Below are 18,077 nucleotides of genomic sequence, written 5' to 3'. Positions count from 1 at the left end.
TGGGTCTAGATCTGGATTGTGTGTTTACACTTAGAATTGTCTATTAGATTCTGTGGTGTGGCCTTTGGTGTGAGATTTTTGATGTTTAGATATTTTAGAATTGTGAGTTTATATCCAGGATTGTGCTTTTAGATTTTGGATTATTTGTTTAAGGGTTGTGGGTTTAGACTCAGGGTTGTGGGTTTAGATTCAGGATTGTGGTGTTCGATTCAGGGTGGTGGGTTTCGATTAAGGGTTGTGGGTTTTGATTCAGGGATGTGGGTTTCGAATCAGGGTTGTGGGTTTAGACTCTGGATTGTCTGTTTAGATTCAGGGTTGTGGGTTTAGACTCTGGATTGTTTGTTTAGGTTCATTTTTGTGGGTTTCGATTCATGGTTGTGGGTTTCGATTCAGAGATGTGGGTTTAGACTCTGGATTGTCTGTTAAGATTCAGGGTTGTGGTTTTAGATTCAGGAATGTGGGTTAAGCCTCTGGATAAAGAGGCTAGATTCAGGGTTGTGGGTTTAGATTAAGGGTTTTGGGTTTAGACTCTAGATTGTCTGTTTAGGTTCATGTTCGTGGGTTTAGATTCAGGGTTGTGGGTTTAGATTCTGGGTTTAGATTCTGGGTTGTGGGTTTAGATTCAGGAATGTGGGTTAAGCCTCTGGATAAAGAGGCTAGATTCAGGGTTGTGGGTTTAGACTCTAGATTGTCTGTTTAGATTCAGGGTTGTGGGTTTAGACTCTGGATTGTTTGTTTAGGTTCATGTTTGTGGGTTTCGATTCAGGGTTGTGGGTTTCGATTCAGAGATGTGGGTTTAGACTCTGGATTGTCTGTTTAGATTCAGGGTTGTGGTTTAAGATTCAGGAATGTGGGTTAAGCCTCTGGATAAAGAGGCTAGATTCAGGGTTGTGGGTTTAGATTAAGGGTTTTGGGTTTAGACTCTGGATTGTCTGTTTAGGTTCATGTTTGTGGGTTTAGATTCAGGGTTGTGGGTTTAGATTCTGGGTTGTGGGTTTAGATTCAGGAATGTGGGTTAAGCCTCTGGATAAAGAGGCTAGATTCAGGGTTGTGGGTTTAGACTCTGGATTGTCTGTTTAGATTCAGGGTTGTGGGTTTAGATTCAGGGTTGCAGGTTTAGACTCTGGATTGTCTGTTTAGATTTAGGGTTTAGATTCAGGGTTGTGGGTTTAGGCTCTGGATTTTCTGTTAAGATTCATGGTTGTGGGTTTAGAATCAGGGTTGTGGGTTTAGACTCTGGATTGTGGGTTTAGACTGTGAATTGTCTGTTTAGGTTCATTATTTTGGATTTAGATTTGGGGTTGGGGGTTTAGACTCTGGATTGTGGGTCTAGACTCTGAATTGTCTGTTTAGGTTCAAGATTGTGGATTTTGGATTGTGGATTTAGACTCAGGGCTGTGGGTTTAGATTAAAGATTGTGGGTTTCGATATTCAGTTGTGGGTTTAGACTTCTAATGGTATGTTTAGATTCTGTGGTTTTGCCTTTAGTGAGATTTTGGTGTTCAGGTGTTTTAGGCATGTGGGTTTACATCCATGGTTGTGGTTTAAGATTCAGAAATTTGGGTTTACAGTACATTCAGTATTGTGTGTTTAGATTCAGGATTTTGGGTTTCAGGATGTAGATTAAGGGTTGTTCGTTTAGATTCAGCATTCTTTGTTTAGATTCAGGTTTTTTCATTTTGATTCAGGATTTTTGTTTTAGATTTGGAATCATATGGTTTTGTGTATGTTTAGATTTAATATTAAAGTTTAGACTATAGAATTCATCAAAAAACTAAACTGAAGTTCAATAAGGATATTATTTACTGAGAAGTTACCAAGGTAAAGATCTGGATACTAGAGATCGACCGATATATCTGTTTTCCGATATTTTCCCCGATATTTGAGCATTTTCCGATGATCGGATATCTGTTTTGTAATATCGGATTGACCGATAAACAAGAAAATTGCGCGCTGGACGCATCTGAGGAGAGGAGCTCACAGTAGCAGCAGCGTGCATAGCAAATATGACGGCGGAGTGACGCGACTTTATTAAAAGGACTTTGAGTATACTTACTTTGCATATGAGGCATTTATAGCACAGCTTATTTGTGCATTAATGTATGTTATGTTAAATAAGTTGATATATTAAAAGCAATGTGTGCAGCTTGTCCAAGAATAGAGACGAACTCACAGAGTCACGCTGGCTGATCCATAAAATCCGGTCCCAATAACGACGTAGCTTTGCATGAATAAAACAGCCATGAATTAATGCTTTGTGGAATTAAAAACGCTAAATTAAATTCGTTTTTCTGTTATTTATGCTTATCATTAGCATCGTAAAATCACGTTCATATTGCTGATCACTTACCGGAGGCTAAAGCACATCTACCACTTTTAACAAGATTTACCCTATTAACATTTACCAGATAAACATTATTTTGCTAAAATATCTAAATAAATGTCTGTGGATATTAATTAATTATTTATTACCTCCGCAAGCGGTCACAGTTTAATACAGTTAATGCGCGAGTAAATGCATAGATAAACAGCGCTGTCTACAGACATTTCATAAGCTAAAACAACTAAATATTAATTATTCTGAAATCAAATAATGTTACCAGTTAAGAAATTTGATGATATATAAGCCGTTTTGATTGTTACTTTCCTGAATGTAGTATTCCAGTCAGTGATATTATTTGTAAAATCTCTTTGCTAACTACTGGTTGGATTGCTGAAGGCTCAGGTTGCTGGTCAAAACAACGATATTATATCCCAAAAAAGGCACTTAATCCACCTGTTTTACTCTATAAACTATGTATAACAAGCAGCCAACTCCGCTATACTTTTCTCTCTCTCCCGCTCTGTTACCTGAAAACCGGAGCGCGAACTTTGGATCAGTCCATTTCTGACGAAATGATAGGGGTGTTTGGAATGGTCCATGTATTGGGAATATAGTTTCTACATTATTCATTAAATTAATATTATTATTCACTCTTTCAGACCCCTCTATTTATGACTTTGTATGCAAAGAGGCAGTGATTGTGATGATGATGATTATTATTATAAGGGTTTGTTCAGTTCAGTAGTGTAGTAATTATTATGTCAAAAACAGAAGTATAACAGTAAATAAAAATCGGTTCAGCATATCGGTTATCGGGCACATAAGCCTCCAAATATTTGTTATCGGCATCGGTTTGAAAAAATGAGTATCGGTCGATCTCTACTGGATACCCAACACAGCTGGATAAATAATGTTTTCTGTCAGCAAACAGCACATGAAATCAGTGTTTGGTTTACTTGGACAAAGGCCGTGTTGGGTTTTGTAATGAGTTTTGTTGGTTGCCCAAGTCTGCTGATGACCTTTCAAATACAGCTAAGGTGGGTCAGAGGAGATTTGATAAGGCAGAGAGCATCTATCATTCCCAATTGAATCTACTTAGAAAAGTAAAACTTCAAAAGACTGGAAAACTTCTGTATACATATTCCTATACTATAATATAACGGAAAGCTGACCTCACCAGTACTTGTGCATGTATTTGTTTTAATGGTCTTTTAGTTTAGTCTTTTATGTACTTATCTTGTGGCCCCTGAGTTTGGAGGTAACGGTATTATTGTAAGATGGAAGACAATCATACCTCTTTTTATGTATGTGCACAAAGGCTTCTGTGCTGTTTAGACATCAGCCCTCAATAGGATGCAAAGAATGAGTGAGCTGTGCAGGACACCTGTGTGTGTGCGCTTATTAGGGTGTGGGCATGTATATACACACACAAAGCCCTACATAGTTCTGATGGGAATACACACACGCACATACACACACACTGATATCATAAAAGGCTGCGCACCACAACATTTTCACAAGGCAAACATACTCGCACCTGCGGGAGCCGATTTCAAAGTGTCCGCAATGACGTGACCCACATTGCTTTAAAGGGAACCTTGGCATGTTAAATAGATGTTTGTACAAACAGTGTGTGCTAAAAGGGTTTTAACCTGTAGTGGAGAAATTTAAGAAAGAAACTTATCCTGGGTATTTGCAGAGAATTGTTTGCACAGGTAATCCCAAGTATTAAACGTTAAGGTGTAACTCTTTCTGCACTTTGTGTACATTGTGCAATTAGCCTACATGTAGACTTGCATTAAAGGAGGGACATGACTTAAGGGGGGTGGGAATTTTTTTGACATGGGCCATGCAACCATTAGCAACCTGTCACCTTTCATCCTGTTTTCTCAAAGCTCTTGCAGGTTTTCGTACACTTGAAACAAATTTGGTGTTTGTTAACTCGCAGCTGGATAAAATATGTGAAAAACCCAACCGTTGGGTGTTAATTATTATTATATGGTTTGTTTTAAACCGAAATACTTGGTTGTTTCAACCCATGGCTGGGTCAAATATGTAAATTTTGGTAGTTAGTTTAACCCAACGGTTGGGTTTGTCCATATTTTTCCCAACCATGGTTTGAAGCAACCCAGCATTTTTATAGTCCTTGAAGACAAAGACATACAGCGATGGAGGAAAAGAGACATTTGTGCTAGGAAAAGTTTGTAGAGATGTGAAGAAATACTTGAGAATGAAAAGACATCTTGATCCTAAGTAAAGAGAGAGAGAGAGAAAATGTTGAAGGATAAATCCGTACCGGAGCCATTATTGCTGATTATTAAAATCTCATTCCTGCAGTCATGTCTATTTATACCTCTCGCCAGGAGCAGACTGAAAGTATATACGGATACAAAGTCAATAGCTAACTGTAGGGAGATGAGTTTGTGTACAGGGCAAAGAGAAATAGGAGAGAGGGGGAATATAAAGATCCTGGATTATCAAGCTTCTCCTGTTTGCTTTCTATGTATATGGAGCTTTGGAAGACGGATGTCACACTTCTGTTTTTTTTGGGGGGGGGGGGGGGCTTGTGTTATGAAGTGCGTTTTTTGTGGATGAGTTAAGTGTGTCCAATAACCTCGCTGTTCTTTACAGATTCGTCCTCCCAAAACCACACGATTTCTACTCTGAGCACAAGTGGTTGTACATCCAGACAAAATGCCAAAGGGAATGCGCTGGTGTGTGTGCGCGTGTGTGTGTTGGCAGGGTGGTGACATGATGAATCTTCAAGGGCGTGTCTGTCCATGCGAGGTTGTGTGGAGTGTATTTGGTGCTGTGTGTATTGTGTGTCTCACTCGGAGGGCATCCAGTAACATCATCCCTGTTTCCCCACAGATTTTTTTTTATATTTTGCAGTGATGACATGATGAATGTGTCGCTGTCAGACTAGCCCAAGTGAGATATTCATCTCAGAGAGAGTGAGGGAGAGAGATAGTGCTAGAAAGACTTTTGTGCTTGGAGGTGAAGTAAAAACTATATTAATACAGGGCTACCGTAAGTAAGCAATAAGTTACGAGAGGCTGTCATGGAGTAAGTAACGGCTGAGGGCGTGGTTAGGCACAAAGTACTGCAGTAGTTGCTTTTTTAAAATGGTTACCACACAATACAAATATTAAAGCAAAGTTGAAGTAAAATTACTAAAAGCGCTTCTTCCGCTAAAAAAAGTAGTTCCTGAACCACTGTGAACCACAACTGAATGTTTGAAGGCTGCAACCTTCTAAGGACGCGGCCTCAGAATACGAGCACTTGGTCTTCGAAGGTCGCAGCCTGCAAAGTCGACGAAAATTGAAATTCGATGGTCTAGCGTTCAGAGGAAGGCTAGAGACGAGTTAATTGTGTCATTTATTTTGTGAGACAGTGAATTGTGCAGTATAAATACACACATGTAAAGCACTTTCTAACATGGAGGCTCACTGAGTCGCAAATGATCATCCATGACAACGTTCCTTCAGGCACATACTAATTTAATTATTCATAATCCACATCAAAATCCTGAGATAACACTATTCGTCAAACGGTGACCTCTTTCCTCGCCATTGTTTATTGTCAATGGAACGGTGTAATGAGAGCACTTTTGGGAGGTTGGCCGTGGCCACCTCCGAACACGGCCTCATGCACACACACAGGATGTGCGATGCATCTTCCTCTGGGACATTTCTGGCCTTGCTGTGGCTGATGGGTAGCAGCTTTGGCTATTGATTTGGTTGGTGGGCTGATGAATCTTGGGGGAACTCATAAAAATAATTACTAAAAAGATCATCAAAACCCCACAACCTTCGGTTCTGCACATAAATAAATACGCAGACCTAATGGTCGGGTAGTGGAGGTGGCATATGTTGCCAGCCATATCCAGAAGAAATATTTATTGGGATCGAGTTTGCCCTTTTATAGCGTAGAGTCATCTAGAGTCATTTTTTAGTATCAGCACTTCTTTAAATGTTTTTCATAAGAATCATTGGAAGACATTAAAATTAAGTTAGCTTGTATTAGATTAGTACACTCTAAAAAATCCTGGGTTATTCATTGGTTCAAAATGGGATGAACCCAAACCGTTGGGTTGTCATTTAACCTATGCTGGGTTGAGTAAACCCAAAATGCTGAGTTGTTTTAACGAACCTGATCTCACAAATTTCCGTTGTATAGTCACAGATTATTTGGGTATTTTATCCAGGTTATTGTCACGAATCTCAGCATTTTTCCGTGTCCGTACCACAGACTTTCTTTTCCGTGTCAGTTTCACATTGGTTACTCAATTGTTTTTCCTATTTTTAAACCATTGTCGTTTGGGTTTGGGGTTAGTTTTGGGGTTTGGGTTAGGATGTCACTTTAACTTTTGGTTTATACAAGTTTTTTCTGGATTTTAAACAGTTGTCGCCTAACGTTAGGGTTAGAGTTGGGTTTGAGTTAGGATGTCATTCTATTTAACTGAAAGTCATTCTAACCCCAAACCAAAGCAACAATGGTAAGAAATTAGGAAAAACAATTGAGTAACCAATACGTGAAACTGACACGGAAAAGAACCGTTTTTGGTACAAATACGGAAAATGCGGAGATCCGTGACAATGACACGGATAATGAGCAAAATATTCTGTGACTACACAGAAATTTGTGAGATCAGGCTGTTTTAACATATTGTTGGATAAAATATAAACATTTTCTGGGTTCATTTTATCCCCTGGCTAGGTTCCCCTTTTTTGGTCCAATGCTGGGTTGAAAATAACCATGTATTTTTTAAAGTGTACATAATTTGGATCCTGGAGACCTGTTGGGTTGACTTTGATTAGTGAGACATACAAAATGTGTACTCTTGAGTCCTTCGAGTACAGGTTTGAGGAACGCTGGGTTGAAAAAATACATTTTGAGATTTGGTGAGAAAATCTAAACCATTTTGAAATATTAAAAAAATTGAAATTGGAAATCTTAGAAAAAAATATTATTATTTTTTCGTTTCATTGTTTTTATGAAGGTGTAGATGTTTCAGCGAAGAAAACTGCTATTATTCTCTCACACCTTTCAATGAATGGTAGGACAATATGTTACAAGGATAAAATTAGCCCCCTCGCCATGCAGAAGACCATAGGGAGGTTCTGCAAGAAATCTTTTGTTCCTAACCGGCCTGTAAACAATGACTAACATGACAGTTCACCCCCCGGCGCTGTCATCCATGGAAACCACATCCTCCTCCTCAACCAAATCTATAGGCTGCATATGTTGAGAAAGAGAGACTTGATCTGTGGACGATGTCTGATATTCCATTGCTTCCAGAAACCGAAGCTTGAGTCATGAGTCAGTTTAGTCAAATTAAAATTTTTTATGCATGTCTCTTTAAATCAAAATGTGTTTTTTTTTCAAGAAAGTTTATTTCTTATATAATGCTTTTTGCTGCGTTCTTGTTGGTTACACGAACTCTGCAAAGTTCAGTGATTTTATTGCTGGAGGTTACACTGTATTGTTGGTTGTTGTACAGTGGGCGTACAGTAAGTGTACAGATCTCCCAGTGTTGTTGGTGAGCTGTAAAACAGACCATAGACAAAAAAATGCATGTTTTCTGTATATAAAGATATACAGTACTGTGCAAAAGTCTTAGGCCAGAAACAGATTTGTTGTTTTTGCAATGTTATAGTGATCATATATAATTGTTTCTCAGTCTCTTTAATAGAATACATCCAGAAAATACAATAAATGTGTGTGTAGTATTAAAAACTGCATAAAAATGTAAACTGATGTGTCAAGTATTTAGGGTAAACCCCACATCCACTTGTCTCCAGACCACATATGTGAAGTTTTAGCTCAAAATACCATATAAATAATTTATTATAGTAGTTTAAAATTGCCACTGTAGGTGTGTGCAAAAATGTCCAGTTTTGGGTGTGTCCTTTAAATGCAAATGAGCGGTTGGTTGCAATTGAAACTCAATTGTGCTGTGAATTTCTCTCTCTCTCTTTCTTTTTCTCTGCACTAAATGGCAGTGCTGTGATTGGATAGTGCAGATTAAGGGGCGGTATTATTATAATAAGAGCTCCTTATGACATCATAAGGAGAGCCAAATTTCAACGACCTATTTTTTCATGTGCTTGTAGAGAATGGTTTACCAAAACTAAGTTACTGGATTGATCTTTTTCACATTTTCTAGGTTGATAGAAGCACTGGGGACAAAATCGTAGCACTTCAAAAAAGTCATATTTTCATTCCATGGCCCCTTTAAAACTAAATAAAATTAGTCTTTTTACTTAATTCTGCTTGAAAACACTCAAGATGTGTTTAGTGCTAAGAAAGGTCTCACTAAACACAGACGATGCCTAAAGAAGACATTTAGTCCTAAAAATGTAAATTTTTATTTTTTGTACATATTTCCTGTATTTTCAGTTTGTATCTTAATAAAATAGATTGAAAAAATATATGAATGGACATTAAACATTTAACTTCTAAAACAACAAGTCTGGTTGTGGTGGCCTTTTTGCACAGTACTGTATGTATATTCTTGAAACTGGTGTTATTCATTGAGTGATGCATATTACACACTTCCTGTCCATGTGTGCATATGCATATATGCCTCTGTGTGTGTGGGCTGGTTGTGGGGTCTGAATAAAACGGAAATGGCTTTTTGAATAGTGTGTGTTCACAGACAAAAGTAAAGAGCACTCTCCCACGTGGCCAAGAGCACTTGATTGTACAACAAGCAATGATCACATTAAGAGAGAGCAGCCGGATGAGAGAGAGAGAGAGAGAAAATAAATTGACTTTGCCAGTGGCTTATTCTCCTGATTGAAGTAAATATAGAAAAAAATGAGTTTTTCATTATCCTATGTCCTCAAGTGAGCATTACGTGGGCATTCGGATTTGCATGAATTATTTACAGTAGCCTATGACAACAAATTATTGTCAGTTGTATCATTGATTCAGCTGTATGTATGTATGTAAGATAAAAGCAAGATTATCACAACTTGAAAAATTTTTTTTGCTCTTAACGCAATAACATTTCTGTCTGATCTCATATTTCCCTTCATTTATTTCTCAGTAAAGCACAATTAGAAGCATCTGCTGGACAAAAACTTGAAAGAATAAAGAGAAAGGTGCAGCAAGCAGATGGTGCCTGGAGGTTCAGGCGATTAGAGCTCGCAGATTAGATTTAAAGAAATTAGACTAATAAAAATCGAATCGCATGGCAAGTGCTAGTATCGTCACCTTCGCTGTGTAAAGAAGCCGTCCGCCGGTGGCTGTCGATTAGAGGCGAGACAGATGCTCTAAAGAGATACTGTTAATGTGTGTGTATGTTGGTGGCGGACAGGGTCCCTCGCATCCGCCCTAATCTCAACCCACCCCATTTATCAATGTCATAATGTTAATTAGCGCTTCATTTATTTAGTCACTTACTGTATGCGACAAAGCAGGAACTTGTTTCTCATTAACCCTTCTTATTTATAAAGCAGGCAAGGGGTGTATCGAATTTATCGAAATTTGACATACTGCAATGATTTGAATGATTATAATAGTTTAAGAAGATGTTATGGGTAGCATTAATCTAAATACAAGCATTAATCTAAATACACGTTTAGTTCTTAAATATTTATTATAATTTAAATACATTTTATAAATTTAAAGCTATTATATATTGGAATTTGCTTTAATATCTATATTCAATATTAGCCACATAACAGTTACGTTATGTTGACCTTAAAGGGATAGTTCGGCCAAAAATGATATTAAACCCATGATTTACTCACCCCCAAGCTGTCTGAGTTGCATATGTCCATCGTTTTTCAGACAAACACATTTTCGGATATTTTAGAAAATGTTTTAGATCTTTCAGTTGATTAAATGTAATGTTACGGGGTCCACCCATAGTCCACGACCTTCGAGTCCAAAAAAAGTGCGTCCATCCTTCACAAAAAAATCCAAACGGCTCCAGGATGATAAACAAAGGTCTTCTGAGGGTAATCCGCGCGGTGTTGTTGTAGAAATATCCATATTTAAAACTTTATTAACGTAAATAAATACCTTCCGGTAGCACCGCCATCTTAGACTCCTCTGTATTCAGGAGAGAGTATTAGCGTAGTGTATGCACTTTTCTTAGTGACGTATGACAAATTCGGAGGGCGGGGGCACAGAGCAGCAGCAGAGTAGCCTCCGTAGGCTGCGTAAGCTCTCATCCTGAATGCGGACGCGACTAAGATGGTGGCGCTACCGGAAGGTATTTATTTACGTTAATAAAGTTTTAAATATGGATATTTCTACAACAACACCGCGCGGATTACCCTCAGAAGACCTTTGTTTATCATCCTGGAGCCGTTTGGATTTAATTTGTGAAGGATGGACGCACTTTTTTTGGACTTGAAGGTCGTGGACTATGGGTGGACCCCGTAACATTACATTTAATCAACTGAAAGATCTAAAACATTTTCTAAAATATCCGAAAATGTGTTTGTCTGAAAAACGATGGACATATGCAACTCAGACAGCTTGGGGGTGAGTAAATCATGGGTTTAATATCATTTTTGGCCGAACTATCCCTTTAAATTTTAAACTTGATGCAAAAGTGCAGTGATGTAGTAATGTGGTTATTAATGTGCTTTACATTACTGTTACTCTTTTATATATTTATAAAGGGATGCAGAACATAAAGACACTGAATGAGACATGCAGCAGATGAAAAGAGAGATAGACAGAAAAAGTCAGCACATTTCAGCTGAGCTCTGTTACATTCAATATGGCTTGCAGATTTTAAACATGAAACCTTGAAGATGGTAGATAAGAGTTTGCTCTGTAGACGGTCCCTTGTGTGACCCTCAGGGTCTTTGTGTGGTCCCATTTAGACAGCAGCTAGTCGAGTGATCGCTAATCAATGAGAGGAAAATGGCAGGAATTAGCACAAATTAGGTAAAGTTGGGGGTCCGTACTCGGCTTAATGCATTGCGTGGATCTTGGGTTTAGCAATGGCTTCCTTCTGTTTCTCTCCAGTTTGTTTCTGTTTCTTACATCAGCATCTGAAAGGGTTAAGCACCATGGTGAACACTTGAACATCGCTCCTGCACACCTGCCGTCCTGGGGGAGGACGTGGCCAACTTTAGCTCTCACTAACTGAAGCCGGCGGGCTTATGTCGTGCAGGGGGTCCGTCCAGCACCCTGAAGTGGTTTGTGTTTAACAAACAACTAGCGACCAGCTGTTTTAGCAAGACTAAACAAACAAAGCTGCACAGTTAGGAGATTTAGCCCGCTAGCAATGCCATAAGCTAAATTGAAAGGCTATAATGAACGCAAAGTCATTTATTTGTTTATATCGCACATAAGCTAACTTATAATTATTACCTATTTAAGAAATTGCCTTGAATTCACATTTCCAAATGTTAAATAAGACGCTTTGTCTCTAATTTTGTTCATGTATCTATATTCGTTATGAAGTTTCATCATTATAGGGCTTCCCCAATGTAGGTCCCCATAATTGACATACTTATTCATAATTTTTTTACAAATTGGCCCTTAATTATCTTTACAGAAACATTTGATCGCCACAAGCAAAAAAGATAGCAATCTGAAACACACATAATTGTGATCCTTACAAATTTAGTGATCACATGATAAAATGTTTCCCCCTCACAGCTTTGATTTAAGCAATTCAAATCTTTGAAAGAAGTGGACAATCTGCATTTACAATCTCAAGCGTGTTTCTGTGCTAGCCGTGTGCCCCCATAGCTAGCAGCATTCATCTGATTGCAGTCCTAGTGGCTCGGAGCTTAGTCTCTCTCCTTTCGGTCGGGTTTAGGTTGGATCAGGGGCCACTTTTGTCCTCGTTCGACCCGTGCCTTAGTGATGTAAATGCAGGGTGGCCCCTGGCTTCTTATCTCTTGGGTTAAGCCTCACACTGCTCTTTCTGCAATCTATTATCATAAGGGCCAGACTCCTAGCGTGGGCTGCTAGCGTTATCCGTAGCAAATGCTGGGCCGTGCAGGGGAACTTTCAGGGGATTAGCATTTTAACGCAGTGTGAGTCTAAACCCCTGAACCCCTCTGTCACGGAGGGCAAGTCCCCAATGGCTTGCCAGCTCACTATGTGGCACCCTAAATAAGTGCGGCGGATAAGAGAACCATGTTGGGTTTTTAATGTAGCTAGTTTTCTTGTGTTAGATAAAACAAGGTTTGTGCGAGAATTTTGAGTAAATCCAACTCATGCTTTGCATTTATTCTTTCACGCAAAGTATGTTTTTCAAAAATGTAAATTGGCGGCTGTGAAGATTGCGTTTATTTCAAGCGCTAAGCTCTAACAAGCTTGTTAATTAAAGCCAAAACAAAGTTCACATTATCTACAGAAACGTCTATTAGGGTTGTGCCGATAGACGATAGTATTGTGTATCGACGATCCTCAGACATATCGCTAATAGCGGACTTTTATGACGATAGTTGGCGATAGTTATTGTCATTATCACCATAGTTTCACAAAAAAATGCCCTTGCATGAGAGGGTTTGTGGGCTTTACTTTGCGTGAGAGAGCTTGTAATGCGAGCGGACTCCTTCTAGCACCTGAACTTGTAATACGCATGGCTCTGACATTTCCTTGCACTAGAGAGGTTGTTAGGCACACAGAGGGTTAAAACCAGCGAGTATGTTGTTCCCACTCCTGTAAGTGACTTGTCATAAATAAGAAAAAATGAACAAATAAATACATGAGTAAACCACTGTTCCCCCATACTATCATGTATTTGTGATCTCACAGGCTGACGATAGGACGATCTCAAAATGGGGCATATCGCCCAACACAAACCCTTGTTTACCATAGTAAGAATGGTACTTGTTGAAACTCACACTGATTAGTCTTTATTTTCTATTTCCCCAGGATCCCGTCTGCGGCAGGAAGATTCTCCGCCTCGGATCGTGGAACATCCCTCCGATCTGATTGTGTCCAAGGGCGAACCCGCCACCCTAAACTGCAAAGCGGAGGGGCGGCCCACCCCCACCGTGGAGTGGTACAAGGACGGAGAACGAGTTGAAACTGACAAAGATGACCCTCGATCGCACCGCATGCTTTTGCCCAGCGGCTCCCTCTTCTTCCTGCGCATCGTACATGGGCGACGCAGCAAACCCGACGAAGGCGCGTACGTGTGTGTGGCCCGCAACTACCTGGGAGAAGCCATTAGCCGAAACGCCTCACTAGAAGTAGCATGTAAGTTTGGTTTTTCCATTGTGATCTTTAGGCCTGACTACCTTATGTTCCTAAGAACAAATGGATTACATTGCACAAAATGCATCATTGGTAAGCTTTCACGACAGACGCCTTGGCTGATATTGGTGGTTTTGGTGTCGCGTCTGAGAACGTTGGAAAGAGCCTAGTTTCAAACTCCAAAATGGGAGAGGACTATTTTGCATACGAGTTTGATTAGCTCCACATATGTTTTGGCATATTACTGTTTCAGTACAACATGCCAAGCTTTTAGTTTTCCCGAGAAACTGAAAAAGATGGAGCGACAGACATGGTGGATGCTTGGTAGGTGCCTTATTGACAACCTGTAGATGAGTTTGGCTTTGAAGATGGGTCCCTGATGGTTTGACTAGGATTTTAAAAGAGCACATCCCCTGGGGTCAAATCCCAAAGCCAATCAGGATCCAGTCTGAATGACAGGTCAGCTGGCCTTCTTTTCCCAACCATTGGCAGGATCTAATGCTGTTTTAAATGTTGGCCATTACTTTGATAATTTATTGACTGTTGTTGCCAAAAAACATATGTTGTATTCGTTGTCTTAAGGGTGTTTGCCACATAACTAGCTAGCCAAGATGCCACTTTATTCTAGATTAAAGAGTATTGCATTTGCTCTGTTACATTTGTAGTCTAGACCTCTTGTCTAAGAAAACAGTCTGTTTTAAACCCAGGCTGATCAATAGAGAGCCCTCGCTTATGCATTGTTATGAAAATAGAGCCGATCCATTATGAGATAAAGATATGATGATAAATATTGAATGAATGGATTACTTAACCGGCTCTAAGACCCCATGCAACAATGTGTGTGTTTAGCTGATGGATTTTTTAAGCTATTCAGATTTTGAATACATCTACATTTGATATGTTAAATACTTAATAAAAAAAAACATAGATGGTAGGTGTGAATGTATGTTTTTGCCGGAAAGGTTATTTTTAAATGTTGCATTTTTTTGTAATATGTTTGAATGCATTTTTTTATTGTTAGCCTGTAGCTGTTGATGCACAATGGCAATTTTGATTATAAAGTCTATCTAAAAAGGCAGACATGGTGTTTTGTGTGTTTCTGGCAGGGGGTGTGTGTTTGCTCTGATCATTTTTTGGGCTCTTCACAGGCGAGCTGGAAGCCCCCAGGTGCTAACTGTGTGACAGCAGCTTGATCTATCGATCGCGCTAAGAGGGGTCTCCTCGCCTAAATGAAAATTCATGAAAAATTGATGAAGTCCCGATTATTCCTCTCTCTCTCTCTTTTTTCTCTCCCTCTCCCTTGTTCTTTACGTTTTAACAGTGCTAAGCAAGAATAAACTGGACGAGTTTAAATGAGCTGTAGGATGTTTTATGGCCGTCAGGTGAGAGGTGAAGGGTCACACAGGTGATCATCATGATAGTGGATACTAAAACTAGAGAAAGAAACACAACTCAAACCGTCAGCTACACAGTTTCCTCTCATAAAATCTCTCTTTAGTGGCGAGCGATCTCAGAAGCAAAGCCAATCCAAACCAATACGGCCCTTGTATCGTGCCAAACCAAATATGTTTCATCTGTCACCTCGTAGAAATATTCTGAAGCGGCGCTGTTTTCTCAAGAGTTAAATGTTGATTTATAGCCAGCTGTGTGCATGCGATCTACAGTATATGTGATACTTCAAGATACAACTGGCCTGAAAATACAAAGTGAAAAACGTTTTGTTGCTGTACATAACCAAGTACCAAGTCCATCACTTTTCATCTCGAGTTACGACGAGTCAACTCCTGTTGCGTTACATGGTGTCTACGGTGCTGCCCCCCGTTAGCTAAATGAAAGGCTCTGTTGAAACAGATTGCATCCAGGCGCTCGACGTGGACCACTGGAGCAGCCTGATCAGAGAGACCCCAAGCTGGGCTGCAGGAAGCAAAGAGGGGCTTGTGAAAAGAGCTCCCTGCATTATTAATATCAGGGCAGATTGTGGGGAGGCGTCCGTCCGAGCAGGATTATCTCAAACGGTAGTCTTTAACAATTGACTGTTAGTAACACAACAAAGCAGACACACAGATCTGGTTACGCTTGTTTGTGTCCCTTGGAGTTAAAAGAAACGGCGTGAAGATGTGTTGGTAAATGTGTAAATAGTTTTATATGACCTTGTTTTCAAGTCTTTAGGCCCATGTTTGCTCTTGCCGCTTGAAATGGTCTCTTTTTCGGTTTTAAGGTGAAGTGCGTAAGTTCTGAACAGCATTGCAAACTGATAGCCCCGCCCCTAAACCCACACCATTGGTTAGGCCAGTGTGGTAAGTATTTGTGGTTGGTTGAGATGCTCGGATAAACACAAGAATGTTTTGGTAGCACCACAAAGTTTACTTTAAATGTAAATCCAACACTTACAGCTGTCTTTGGGTCTGCTGCTTTGTCAGGAGAAGGTATTTTAACCTAAAAAATTACACTTTCAACCAAGTGTCTTTCCGCCTACCTCAAAAAGAATTAATCCTTTACCCATCATTATAAACTCTTAATTAGAGCAGAAGAGGAAAAAATGGGAAAAGGTGGCTATGACAGGGAATGAACGTCCAAATCCCAATTTGCTACTACTGCAGCCTAAAAGTATATACTTGACGTGTGATAGAAAAGTGCATAGTTTTGAACATGCAGTAATATTGATACCACACTATACTGTAAATATATATTGCATGTCGAAATTATTTTTTGCTTCTCCCATCTCATGTTCTCTCCCTCTCTTTCTTTCTTGGGATAAACTGGGTCAATGAGCAGGTTCATAAATCACTGTAAAGAGCATGTCAGAGCGTGGCAAACCCTGCTTTGAATAAATTTGCTAAAGCGACGAAATCTTGGGTCGGAGCTTGTATACGGGCAGAGTGTGACAGCCCACACCTGGGGCGAACAATCATCCAGGAAAATGTTAATTAGCCGCTGTATCTCTTCTCAGGTGTACAGGTGTATTATAAGTCCGGGGGCAACCGGATTGTTCAACACGAAGGCATTAATTGAGAATTTATTTTGTCGGTGAATGCGTGTTGGGTCTGCTGATGGATTGTGATAATAAAAGTGGGAAAGTCTTGGCGAAAAAAAGTGCCATTTTGTTTGCTTGTAACCTTTTAAAAGTATGCAAATGAGGGACGGGTGAAACAGATGCCATTGCTGGTGTGTAAAAAGGCCACCGGTTTGCGATTGGCTGGCGTGTTTGAAAAGGTTTCTTTGATACGCTCGAGCGTGCCACTTCAGCAATTAAGGAGCATCGGTTGGCAGCGTTCGGATTTGGTTAAGATTAAATTATTAGTGGGGGGAAATTCTGCTTTATTGTGTAAAGCTTTTCAAATGAATCTCAAACTGTTTGTCTGTACCAGTGCGTGTCTGGCATTGGTGAAACCCAATAAAAGAGGATGAATCTGATTGGATGAGCACAGCTGGTAGGGCTTGATAGTACAGTATGAGCAAAATCTTATCTTTAGAGCTGTAAACAACCTCTTAAACTAAAAAAATATGTCTTTTAAAGGGCACATATTTCATTGCTAAAAACAAGATTATTTTGTGTATTTGATATAATACAATGTGTTCGCATGGTTTATGGTTAAAAAACACATTATATTTTCCACATACCGTATATTTTTGTACCGTACATTTAGATTTCACTCTCTACCTGAAACGCACAGATTTTAAAAGCTCTGTGTCCCTGATTGGCCCATAAATGTGTAGGTTGTGATTGGCCTGAATACCTCTGATGTTAACAGGAAATGTGACGCTCCTTACCATGTTTGAAAGATTCGGTCACAATGCAACGCTGACAGGAGTTAACTTACAGGAGGAATTATGATAATGTCGATCTTGTCTACATCACCAATCCCAGGAAGTAAACTATTGCCTACAATCCGTGTATTTGTTGTAGTCCAAGAAAAGAGATTTACGTTGGAGATAATAACTCGCGTCCTCGTTTACTTTGGGGTTTGTACCTTTTGCATATCATTAACATGTACTAATACACACTTACACACCGAAGGAAATGGAAAATCGTGAATCGGACAATAGGTGCTCTTTAACGTCTTTTAACATCTTGCTGGTAGATGCTGAATATACTGGGTGTAAGTAAATAAATCACATACACACACATACTGTACAGTTGCTCTATCCTGCCCGGTTGTAAATATTCACATCCAGGTCCTCTGACCCACTTTCCGTGTTATCCCGGCCAGGATACGAGCGGTGGATTCTGCCGCTGCAAGGGTTTGGTGATTAAGTTGAAAGCAGATGGATGTCAGGATGCGTCTGCGGCCCACAGGGAATGTTGGTGGCTGATAAGAGCGGGGTAGGGTGAGACGTGGAGGAAGGAAGGATCTCTGGTCTATGATAAAGGAGAACGAAATAAAATCCCTGATTGAATGTGTCAGTGGTGTATATCTGCAGTGCTGGAGTCAGCACACAGACTGTAAAGACCGACCTGCTTATCAGCAACGCGTTACATTACACACACGCAGCGGCCATGAGCCATGCAGATTTTAGGCTTATCTTACTGTCATATCTCAGTGTGTAAGAATGATCGGTGAGCTCC

General features: G+C 39.7%; 1 protein-coding gene across 6 annotated transcripts in view; it reads left to right on the top strand.

The window, feature by feature from the left end:
- Positions 1-18,077, top strand: part of robo2 (roundabout, axon guidance receptor, homolog 2 (Drosophila)) — a 460,836-nt gene that overhangs the window by 225,347 nt on the left and 217,412 nt on the right. For all 6 annotated transcript variants that reach the window (XM_065280537.2, XM_065280534.2, XM_065280539.2 and 3 more), the window contains exon 2: positions 13,187-13,513. In XM_065280537.2, coding sequence (XP_065136609.1) covers positions 13,187-13,513 — 327 coding nt within the window. The remainder of the gene's footprint in view (positions 1-13,186; positions 13,514-18,077) is intronic.

Source organism: Paramisgurnus dabryanus, chromosome 8 (assembly GCF_030506205.2).
Source record: "Paramisgurnus dabryanus chromosome 8, PD_genome_1.1, whole genome shotgun sequence".
Lineage (NCBI taxonomy): Eukaryota > Metazoa > Chordata > Actinopteri > Cypriniformes > Cobitidae > Paramisgurnus > Paramisgurnus dabryanus.
The sequence above is the reverse complement of the archived record's forward strand: the minus strand, read 5'-3'. Positions and strand labels throughout refer to the sequence as shown.